This window comes from Papaver somniferum, chromosome 1 (genome assembly GCF_003573695.1).
Source record: "Papaver somniferum cultivar HN1 chromosome 1, ASM357369v1, whole genome shotgun sequence".
NCBI lineage: Eukaryota > Viridiplantae > Streptophyta > Magnoliopsida > Ranunculales > Papaveraceae > Papaver > Papaver somniferum.
In genome coordinates, this window is record NC_039358.1 from 129,282,395 (window position 1) to 129,294,169 (window position 11,775).

Genomic DNA, 11,775 nt, shown 5'->3' on the forward strand with positions numbered 1-11,775 from the left:
GCCTGGAAAGCTGCGGTTTTGTAGCAGCTTAGCGTGTTTTGCCTTAGCTACAACAGATGAGAGAGGAATGGTGGGGACATTACTTGGTCACGGGATAAATAAGTTAAGCGACGGTCCAAGGGAGCTGTAGTGGCCTGTATTGAACCTAAGGTGGCGTGTGGCATGTCTAAGACCTGAGGTGGTGCTAGCTTAGCAAGCCGTGGTCTTAAAAGTGGCGTAATATGTCCAACGCTACCCAAGGTGATTGAGATCGAAATAATCGAATCTTACCTTAGCCACAGACTTTCGTAGCACATGTACGTTATTGTATCATATTAGTAGCCATCCATAGTGATTGGGCCAATGTATTGTTTGTCTATGGCTCGGTATTGGCCGATTATAGCGTAGAAATGATGTGGTTAGGCCATAACCGAGAATTAGGATTTGGCCTCAATTCGGATAAAGCTATTTATACGGGGATTCCTACTTCAACTAGGATAGCCAAGTCAGAGTTTGGATAAATCTAAGCTAAAGTTGGTGTAGCTAATGCTGAGGTTAGATCCTTTTTAGGTCGCTGATTGTCCATGGCCCCTAATAGCGTATCAAGGTTCCACAAACTTGGCCATAATGTGTTCGTGACCTGTAGGGGTAAATAGTATATGTTATGTTCTTGGTCGTAGCTGGTCAAGGTCCCACAAAATCGTATCTCACGTGTTATGAATTTAGTCACGGCTGGCCAAGGTCCCATAGTTATGATACAGACTTGGGCGTGGCTTGGTCGAGGTCCCATGAAACGATAACTCACTTAGCCAAGATCTAAAAAGCCGTAGGAAGTATCCAGGAGATCTAGCGTTAGTTGGCCTAGAAGATGTGGGCGTAGCAGACGATCTCCGGACTTGGCCAAGATCTAGTCAAGTTATACGAGCGGGGCAGGCTAGGCCACGGACTTGGCCTCACCTGGCCAAGTTTTTTTTTTTAGTGTGCCAGGCTAGTCCACGAACTTTGCCTCACCTGGCCAAGTTGATTTGAGCATGGGAAGTTAGGTCACGGATTTGGCCAAGGCCTGACCAAGTTGTATGAGTTGTGCTAGCAATGCTACAGATTTGGCCAAGATTTGTCCAACTTGTTTTGAGCGTGTAAAGTTATGCCACGGTCTTGGTGCAAGATCAGGCCAATTTAGGGTTTACGACTTGGCGGTGATTCACAGCCTATAGGCGCGATAGCGGCTATGCCACAATCTTTTCCATGGCTTGCCAAGTTGGCATTGGCTATGAGATTTATGCTATGGACTTGGCCGATAATTTTGGGATGGTTTCATTCAGGACATAAGTCCATTTTTATCTTAGTTGGAGCGTCATGAGCTGCAGCGGTTATGATGTGACCTTGGCCAACTATAAGAGATGCAATGTAAGCTACGGATTTGGCTATAACTTTCCAAGGTGCCATGATATCTATGCCAATGATTATGACCTAATCATTGGGTGGCTATAATTTAGGGTTTGATCTGTGGCAATATGCCATACCCAAATTTAGAATATAATGCCATTTCAATATGAAATTGAATACGATATCGCCGACTTATCCGTGGGAGTTTACGACTTGAGACGATACTCGATATGGCTATGTTTATTTTGTACAGGTGGAGATCATCTGAAGGGTAGTTGCCACCAGCATCAGCGGCAACCTGAGGACGATATTGCTCTATACTAGCAGTCAATCCGTCCGGGAGCTGTCCAATCAGTATGATAAAGAGAGTACAGTATTGGTACTGAAATACTCCATAAATATATATATATAATACGATAGTTAAATCGGAGGTCGGATATGCATTACTGATTCTCTTGCGGAATACGAGTTGTAGATACAAATCCTTGATTCTGATGTCGGGTCAGGGATTCTCATATTACGTTTCTGAAACCGAGCAGGGTAATTTTACAATTTGTGTCCTTGTCAAAAACTCACCATCAACACACATATTAGAAATTAGTTTTAAATTAAAAAACTTCCTACTTTTTTTCGTATAAAACACAAAATTAGTTTTTTTCCTAAAAAGTAACCTCCTCTAAATCCCTGGAAAAAAAATAATACCAATTTGTATTAAGAAACTAAGAAGGGTCACATGCTTCACCAAATCATAGTTGCACCGTTTTCTTTTGGACTAAAAAAGTTAGAGCATCCATAATTATCCTTGCTAGTTTGAGGCTTATAAGTTTTATTTAAGGCCTAAAAGATACAAAGGAATATTTTGTAAAATCAAAAACTCTTTATCCAATTATTTTAGTTAATAGCTAACTTGCCCCCCATTTATTAGTGTTAGTACGATTGATTAATAAATGTTTAACTTGTTAACTCAAAAATCAACTAATGTTAATGATCATCAAACATGAATTTTTTTTTTTTTGTAAAAATCATCAACCAAGAATCGGTGGATGTCATGCTCTCGTAGGCCGATACTTGTTGATGTTCATCATGCATGAAAAAAACCCAGAATCAGACGATACTAGTTACTTACATAGATCGATTGTAGCATCAAGATAAACAGAATAAAAACATTAAGAAATTATTTTACCCAGAATTGGTTGATATGAACCTTAACATTGACCGATTATCTGCTGGTGCTAAAAAAAATCAAACCTTATTTAAATCCATACTCGAGTTGGGAATGATTATGATTTCATACTCATTTTCAGTTTGAGCATATAAAATCAACCCGTTCTCAAATCAAATCGTACTCATATGCATTTTCAATTTGAGTATAAATTTTATACTCGACTGAAATCGAGTGTACATCACCGGGCTTTAGAATGAGTAGGATTTCATACTCATTTTATGATCGAGTATTAACTGGAAAAAATGGGTAACCCAAAATCGATCTTTATAAGTCCCCATTGGCCGATTTTGGGTTGATGTTCTTCAACCACGAAGAACATCAAGAACAATCGGTTGACGTGAATGTGAATATCAGCCGACTGTTCAAAATAGGCTAATATGGACATTCATATCAACCGATTCTCGATAAAACCATGCGAATCTCAACCTTCAAATTTGGGGGAAAGAAGGTACAAAAACCTCTCACATGGGCTAGTTTTGGAGAACTTTTTGTAACACAAACAGTACATAAACAACACTTCTAAATTTTGCCAAACAACACTCGATACTACAGCTAAGAGTAAAGATTCCATTAATTAATATTTAAAACGTCAGACAATTATAAGAAGAAAATGAAAGAAAAGGCAATATTGAACTGCAGTGCTGTCCCCTAGAACATGATCTGATATGCTTCCATTCTTTAAATTTTATTCAGAACGGTGGACAAGGCTTCAAAGATTTCGTTGGCGAGAGCCTTTTCATCTGTGCTAATAATGGTCTGTGCAGGATGGAATTGTATTAAAGCCTTACTGGGCTCACTGATTTCTAAGAAGCTTCTGTCTTGGCTTATAGACCCATTTATGCCCCTGCCATTCAATGCTTCAAGTAGTAGCTTTGAATCAGGGGAATCCCAATGTGTCAGATCATGCATTATTGAAGAGTCAATCGGCTCCTTCATAGAAACTAGCACATACTTCCCATTATGTATGAAGATTTTCCCTCTTAATCTGGCAATGGCAATACTTTCATGTTCCATTCTTCTAGGTTCGAGCTGGAAGGCCAACTCTGTTTCCATGTTAGTCACGTAATCTCTCACACGTGGTAAATGTAACATTTCGTTGATGGAATAATGAATGCATGAGAATGAACTTGTGACATGACTAGGAAATTGCTGCCTCAGATCCTCTGGAAACTATTTCAAACAGGAAAAAAAAAATGAACGCTCGGTATTGAAGAACAAGAATCACAGACTATAAACCTAGGAGCTCGAGAGTGCAGACATGATCGAACTTATGGAACTTTAACAGAATAACGAAATCTGAATTTTCAACCAAGACAGTAAGTAAATCAAATTTACCAGAACATATTCTGGTTGTAGCATGTCCAGCAATGGTTGAATTTTCTCCATCCTACAAACAGAGAACGAACTGTCAGACAGTGACGATTGTCGCATCAAATTTCCAAACTTCAATAACACAAAAATCAAGTGGTTATCACAAATCGACTCAGCAATTTCATGCATGTGTTGCAAACTGATAGGCATTATGTGTAGAGCTCTATAATCTAGTTAAAGTTCTGTAATTACTGAGTCGATTTGTTATCCACCAGATATTTCCAAGGTACTGCATATGGAGATTTTTGGAACAGAATATTTACAAACTTAGAAGTATAGATATTGCTCTGCTAATTCTATCCTATCCCATCAAAATTTATAAAAACTACTAAAACAACAAGAATGATGTTAACAGTGCAACTAGGATAAGTTACACGGCTGAAAATAGTTTTCAACCATGACTTTATGCTCCTAGGTTATCAAAAGCTGTATTGCCATTTCAAATGCATAGACGAATTGCAAAAAGATGGTCATCAGATTTCATTAAATACTTCCCAGCAAGATATTTCCTAAATTAACTATCACAAAAAGCATCTATTTGGTTGCAAAAAGAGGCATCTAAAGAATTAAAAAATCGAGCAAGTGCGATGAGCTTACTTTATTCCAGAAAGAAATGAACATTGAAGGACTTTCATAGCAACTGGCTTGAAAGGCAACAAAGCTAGCTCCGCGTCCACTCCTTGCTGCAGCCGCATAAAATTTACCCAATTAGAGGAAGTGGTTAAGACTACACCAATACCATATTTAATTGCAATTCAATAGAGGAAGATAGTTATCGGACTTCAGTAAACATAGAATCACAGCATACCTCAAGAACAAGTAAAGAGTTATGATCACTGCTCCATCTTCGAAGAAAGTGCACAACGGGGCCAATCCGGAGGCTCCAGTGAGGAGAGAAAACTATGCAAGGTTCCTGAAATGTCATTCTGTCCATTGTTTAAACGTTATGTAAATGCTGTAATATTTCATTACTTCCATGCAAAGCAATACCACTAATACTCATGGTTTTAAAAGCCATTTGAACATACGCCTCGAGGCACCCCTTGCCTTGTCTGCATTTTTCTGCCTCATGACCGTTTATTTGAGATGCTTAATTGCTCAGAAATGATGGTGTTATAGTAAGTTTTCAAATACTGGGTCCTTTTTACATATTTAGCGGTTTCTTGTCTTTCGAGTAAAGGCGGTAGAGGCAAAACCTAACCTCTCTTAAGGTTTCCCACTCTCAGGTTATTATGCCAAGGGATAAAAGAGCATATGCAGGACTGTGAAATTAGTTTCACAATAGAATGAAGGTAACTGCAAGATTTCTTAAAACATAAAAGAGGAGATCTTACAAAAAATCAGGTGAATGAATTTCTTTGAATAAGTGAAGATTGTTTCTTTTTATGAGGTCTCCATGACCAAATAACGCTTCACCTGAATAAAGCTGTATATAAAGCAATTATTAGTTTCTTCTATTTAAAAAAATTAAGCATTGCATATAAGTTACACATAGAGATAAAGCCCTGTGCATACCTTTTCTTGACGTTGCCTGCATAGCCATTCTGGCACAACATTCGTATAATCCAATACTTCTTTTGCCACAGAGGAGACTATAAGTATAGGAACCTGTACATATGGATAAATTAGCTAAAAGCAACATTATGCACTTCAGTCAATTCTGGTCTGCTTTGATTCAAAATATTCAGAGATCAGTATCCAGTAGGATATTCATGTTGACACTTTATGTAAATGACGAGCATATTGGGAAACCTTCTATCTGAAATGAACAAGCAAAAACACAGCAGTAACATTTTGTGAAAATTTTCCAAAACATAACCAACATGGACGTAACCACAAAAGCATATGTTTTATTTATAATAATAAAACTTATTGTACAACAATATATGCTGAATGTGAAGAATTTTCTGCATCGACATAGCTGACCCACACTTAACAGCCTAGATAAATTGTAGTTGATTGTCAATTTGGTACCTGACCAACCGTAGACTTTTGCAAATGCAACAAATATAACAGAAACTAGAAAGAAAAGCGAGAAAAAATTACCTTCAGATTTGAAGATTTGAGGGATAGTGATATTTGCTCTAGAAGTTGGAGGACTATTCCAAGGCGACCAATGGGAACAAGAACAGAACCTCCTGCTTTAACAGAATCGATTGCATGGGCACATATGTAAGCTAGCTTATCCATTTCTTCTGAACTTTCGCCCGTGTTAACCACTGATTTGCTAAATTCTTCTTCCGAGTCATTTCCATTCCTACCACATGATAACCAAAAAACATTACAAACTTCATCTTTCATTAGGAACAGAAGAATAATGGGAACAAAGATTGCCCTTTAACAATAAAGAACAAAATCATACATCGGAACTGTGGCAGAGCTAAGACCAAAAGAAACAGGAAGTGGCATTAATGGTGTAGAAGACATGTACCTGAAAGCCAGGACATCAGAAGCAGTTGGAACTTGAAAGGTAGGAAAGTTCCTATTCCCATCAGCATCCTTAGCAGCACTATGCAAGAGTGACAAATCTGAAAATATGATCACATCATTCCCTTGCAGAGAATGGTAATCAAAATTCATTGCATGAGCAGAGTCAAAAATGGAGCTTGACAGCCATGTGATGCTTCTTCCTGAACTACATATTGTCCAATTAGATGAGCCTATTTCCAGACCTGAGCTGAACGGTTTTATGATTAATGTGTCACTGAAGCATGTTTCTTCACCGTATTTGAGATATTGCAATCTCTCCGTGCACTTCTCCACATTTTCTGCACTGATCAAAAACGCTTATCACATTATCAAGAATCATAAAGACATTCGCGCAACTAGTTGAAACATAGAACAACATTACAAAATCAGTTTTGTTCAAGGGAACAGTTATAAGCGTTTGATTATACGTATGCTAACATCCACAATCCTTCACATTTATAAACATAGAACAACATTGGAAAATCAATTTTGTTCAAGGGAACATTTATAAGCGTTTGACTATACGTATGCTAATATCCACAATCTTTCACATTTTCAGCACCGATACAACCTGTTTAGCTACTATAAGAATGGCACTTAAAAAGTTCAATTGAAAGAACAGCCCAGCTCACGGTATGCTTAGCATGATGGACAAGCCGGTATTTTCCAGTACCAAAGCTTCAATTACAATCAAACTTGAATAGATTTAATGAATTGAGCTTCATTGTTTTTGTTCTTTTAAAATTTTAGATCTTCAAAAGGATGCTAAACATCCACACTATAATCTTTCTAAAGTTTTTCACAGATCGTCCTTCAACTGTTACGAAACATAACGTCAAACTAAAGAAAGAAAAAGGTGCTTGTCGGCTTGTCCTGCATCCCAAAGTCTTTTGCAGTTAATTTTTTTTGGAAATTCTCCCTAGTGATAACGATAAATTTAAGAAAAAAGAAAAGCCATGCACAGTTACCAATACAATGGTTGCCAGCTACCCAAGTCTGCTCCATTTTCACCCACTGCAATGTTTTTCACTGTCGGATGAAGCAATTTAATCTCTTCCCAAGTCATCCATCGGGGGTATTCAGATTGATTAGTACCATAGTATTGCTTGAATTCCTTTTGCATCGATACAAGATCCAACATCATGAGCCTCCCAAGTGTTGCAGCAGCTTCTGTAGCATAGATCTAAACCAAACCAAACAAAATCAAAACCATAAATCCAATCAAGAGACTGCTAATAAACCAAGTATAACAAGAAAAGAAAACTCAAGTTTCTCCCACGGTGTTTACCTTGGCGGAGAAATTCTCATTTCGGGTAAGAAATGGTAATCCAAGCATACCCATTGGGCTCGAAATTAGTACCAAATCAATGGAAGATACATCCCACAAATTCAAGTTAGTGACAGTTCTGTAACAAGGCTCTGCATGGATTAAATCGTCCGCATGGAGAGTTTTCTCAATTCTCCGCCTCTTTGGTTCACATGAATATAAAAGGCTATTAGGAATTTCAACAGCTTCAGGTTGATAAGAACTAGTTGGGATTGGCGAGAATATTGTAAGAGCGGAAAGGTCAATTGGGCAATCAAGTAAGATATTAAAGTCGCACAGAGTGATTATGTAGCATGGTGGAAAGTGATATCCATCTCCTTTGCTTAAGCATGTCTGAGAAAAGAGACAAAAAAGTAACCTCACACAACTGATACTCAATTTTATATCACTGCAACAAGAAAAATATATAAAATACAAGGGAAACACCAATAAAATGAGAGTATATGGAGGGAGGGAGAAACTCACAAGCTTCATGGAGACAGCAGAAAAACAATTTGCTCTAAATACTTCTTCTCATTCAATTGATAGTCTGATGTTTAAACCTTCGCGGCAATCATTAATGGATGGAAATCCCAACTCTCACTCTCACTCCCCTATATTGTAGCTTCCCCTATATTGCAATTGCTCCACCCTAAAAGAGTTTGAGACATAAAAACCCTATATTTGCACTAAGACCTAAATAATATTTCCTTTACAAGGATTAAAGATGGCAAAAGCAGCTTACCCTATTAAGATGCCTCAGGTTCTTTCAACTTCTTAAGTCCAGTAATCCCTGAAAATTCAAATAGAGGTATGTAATGGAAGTGAGGCAAACGGAGATGAGCAGAGTCTAATATTTACAAATATATTTTCAAATATTAGTTATAAGTTACGACCAAGAATTCAAAAATCAGTTATAAGCTTACACAAGTGTTTCTACACATCATAACAAGTCTATACTTGTAAATGAGTCTTCCAAGTCCGAGGATAAGTTACTCGATGACCTTGTATCACTGGATTTCCATCTTAAAACTGAATTCCTAATAAGGGTTCTTGGTACCTGAGAAGCAATTTATTAGAACAGTGGGAACAAATTTACGAACAAGTAAAAAGATATGATTAGCATGAGACAAACTAGAAGTACCCGAAACTAGAAGCACAATATAAACAGTTATTTCAATAACAGTTAGAAGGGAAAGCAAATTAATTAAGAAAGAGTGATTAGCAAGTATACAAGAAAAGCCCAGGTATCACAAGCCGAGTTTGTGAAGAGCAGTGTGGACTTCCTGGATTTACACTAAAAGTTTTTGGATTATTATACAATACTTCAACATTAGGAAAACTAGAAAGGAATAGGATAGAATAAACGAACAGTCAAAGAAAAAGGGTTGTATTCAAACATTGAAGACTATCTCCCGTGAAAAAACGCACAAGTGATACAGATGTTATGAAAGGAAAGAAGTTTTCAAGTTACAATGATATATTGTTCGGCACTTAGGCTAATATCTGTCAAAACCAGACGTGTAATGATAGTTTGCCTATCATTTTTAATGTAACTCGATAGATAGCTGCAAGCAAGTTGATGTGGCATGAGATTCTATAGGAGCTATTGTCCCATCACATATACCAACTATTCAATCCAAACCAATATTCATTTCATTTATAAAGTCAGGTTCTTACAAAAATTTCTTAAGCCAAAATATCCATTTTTGTCAACAAGTTACCAAAATACCAAGGCACCTTACAGTTGCCAACACAGATTTATATGAATTTGGAATCACCCTCCACCTCTAGGTTAATAACGTGCAGTTATTTGTCTAAGTTTTTGGTAAGCACATTCCTAAAAGACAGTCACGAGCACCACAAACAGTGAACCTTGTTCATATTCTAAAAAAATTTCATTACAGACTCTTACACCACATTTGCAAACTCCCTACGCATTATACGCAGTCGATTGGCTTTCAACTTTAGAACGGTGTACCTCTTACCAAACCTAGTAAAGCTAGCATTGTTTATTTCTACCATTTTTTCTTCACTAATGTAGTGGTTTGTAAACCATTTTTGGCTTCTTCATGAACCAATTCAACGAAGTAATTCACAATAAACTATTCCATCTGCGACATCATCTATATTATCACCACTAGATGCCGCCATCTTTTGTTCTGCACAATATTCTACCTAAACCTAAGCATAAAGGGGCATACCTATAGATTGCACCAACCCTAGTATTTTGAGGTGGACCAAATCAATCAAGCCATCTATTTAAAAATAAAAACCCTAAGTTGAAAGAGAGATTAAACATAGAATAGATGGCGCAAGAGATCATACCTGGTAAAGAAATCCTTTGCAATTCTTTTAGCTGTCTGTTCGTTTGAGAGAAGAGAAAGAAAAAGAAAGCAATAATTATTTATCGTATCCGTTTTTTTGTATTCAAAAACAGAAAACAGGAAAAGACAAAACAGGAAAAGAACGTTTTGTAAAAACATACCTAACAAACACGTTTTTATCGTGTTTTCGGTTTTCTGCGAAGGGGATTTAATAACAATCCTGTTAAAGGGGCGGGTGGTTCCATTGGAGGGGCGGCAAGGGTGATAGCAATGTCCCTATTATTGGTTAGGGGGTGTCCTATATGGGTTGTTAATTGACTAGATTACCCTTTTCACCTCAAATGGACTAATTTACCCTTGCTTTTTTGGTTGAAAGGACCGAATTGTCCTTCCCCATTATTAACCCAATTGAATCTGAAAATCAAAACAGTTTTTTTTCAACTGTACTTCATCTTCTCTTCTCCTCCTCTCCACCATTAAAACTGATTTTTCATCATCCTCTTCGATTAATCGGCGATTTGAAAAATTGATAATCGTTGATTGGAAACTATATTAGAGATGCCGAAGAAGAAGGTTGACGAAGATTGTAGCCGTTCTAATGAACCAAATCCTCCATTAGGTCAAGAACATCAATTTGAAACTCCTCAACCGTCAAAATCAAGCACAATGACCTTCATGAGGTATGTTTCGAAAAACCCAGTTAGGGTTTAGTTTATTGTGTTGATTTAGTTAGTTTTGTATAAAAATTAGGGTTTTGGATCGAAATTGAAACTGAAATTTGTGTGTTGCATGTGAGTTACGGTTGATAATTACTCCAATTTCAACCGTAACTATGGTTTTTGTTGATGATACGGTTCGTAATAACTGAAATACCAACTGTAAGTTCTTGAATTTATGAGAAATTGTTCAGTTACGTTTTTTTTTGCAACCGTAAGTAGCTTACGGTTGGTCTCGTGTGTTGAGTTACGAACCGTACATTGTTCTGCAACTTTCATTTGGTTTCTACGGTTTGTAATTCCATCAATGTTATCAACCGTATTTGAGTTACGACTTATAACTCAACATCCATTACCAACCGTAGAACATCCTGTATGTTAGTATTTGGCCAAAGAAAACTTACGGTTGAAAACTAAGATAAAATATCAACCGTAGTTTAGTTACGGTTGATCTCGATACATCAGTCACCAACCGTATCGTTGATACGGTTGGTCTCGATTCACTATTTACCAACCGTGTGAGTGGTACGGTTGGTCTCTGTTCATTGGTTACAAACCGTAACTATGCAGGCTCACCATTTTGTTTTGTTTTTTGTTGTCTATATTATTTGTTTTACCCTTAGTAAATGAATCAATTGTAATGCTTGTGTAGGAAGAAAAAGAGAGGAAATGACTTAACCCCGATTGATCATACGCCCACCCCTCGCGGTGACAAGCATTTAGGGGTTAATAATAGAGGTATCTACAAGAATGAGAAGAAGATGAAGAATAAGTTTGAAATAAAGTTGAGGGAACAACCTGTGGCTGAATCTGGAGTTGATCTAGAAGGAGTGGAACATAATGATCAAGAAGAGGTCGGAGTCGAAACTAACCGTGAAGGCAACGAAAATGAAATTGTGGAGGAAGAAACTAATAATGATGAAGATGAAGAAGAATTTAAAGGAACCGATGATGATGGAGGGGAGGAAGAGGAAGCAAATGATGAAGAGGAGGAAG

At 37.2% G+C, this 11,775-nt stretch overlaps 1 protein-coding gene across 2 annotated transcripts; it reads right to left on the bottom strand.

Moving 5' to 3' along the window:
• Nucleotides 1-3,137: 3,137 nt before the first annotated feature.
• LOC113300318 (integrator complex subunit 9-like) lies at nucleotides 3,138-10,129 on the bottom strand. Of its 2 annotated transcripts, XM_026549547.1 has the most exons (15): nucleotides 10,065-10,129; nucleotides 8,663-8,796; nucleotides 8,482-8,529; nucleotides 8,223-8,388; nucleotides 7,719-8,090; nucleotides 7,399-7,613; nucleotides 6,634-6,734; nucleotides 6,393-6,513; nucleotides 6,008-6,218; nucleotides 5,477-5,569; nucleotides 5,296-5,387; nucleotides 4,770-4,887; nucleotides 4,559-4,644; nucleotides 3,926-3,977; nucleotides 3,138-3,760 (listed from the first exon to the last, which is right to left on the bottom strand). In XM_026549547.1, the coding sequence occupies exons 4-15, from the start codon at nucleotides 8,229-8,231 to the stop codon at nucleotides 3,269-3,271; spliced, it is 1,962 nt and encodes a 653-aa protein (XP_026405332.1). In that variant the 5' UTR covers nucleotides 8,232-8,388; nucleotides 8,482-8,529; nucleotides 8,663-8,796; nucleotides 10,065-10,129; the 3' UTR covers nucleotides 3,138-3,268. The 2 variants fall into 2 exon arrangements, with proteins under 2 accessions (XP_026405332.1, XP_026405326.1); XM_026549541.1 differs by having other exon boundaries at nucleotides 6,393-6,734.
• Nucleotides 10,130-11,775: the final 1,646 nt, after the last annotated feature.

Coding starts and splice junctions, on each gene's coding strand:
- LOC113300318 (XM_026549541.1), bottom strand. Junction 6,219..6,392: donor TCTGATGTCCTGGCTTTCAG/GTACATGTCTTC, acceptor ATCATGTGGTAG/GAATGGAAATGACTCGGAAG. Junction 4,645..4,769: donor ACTCTTTACTTGTTCTTGAG/GTATGCTGTGAT, acceptor ATGCGGCTGCAG/CAAGGAGTGGACGCGGAGCT.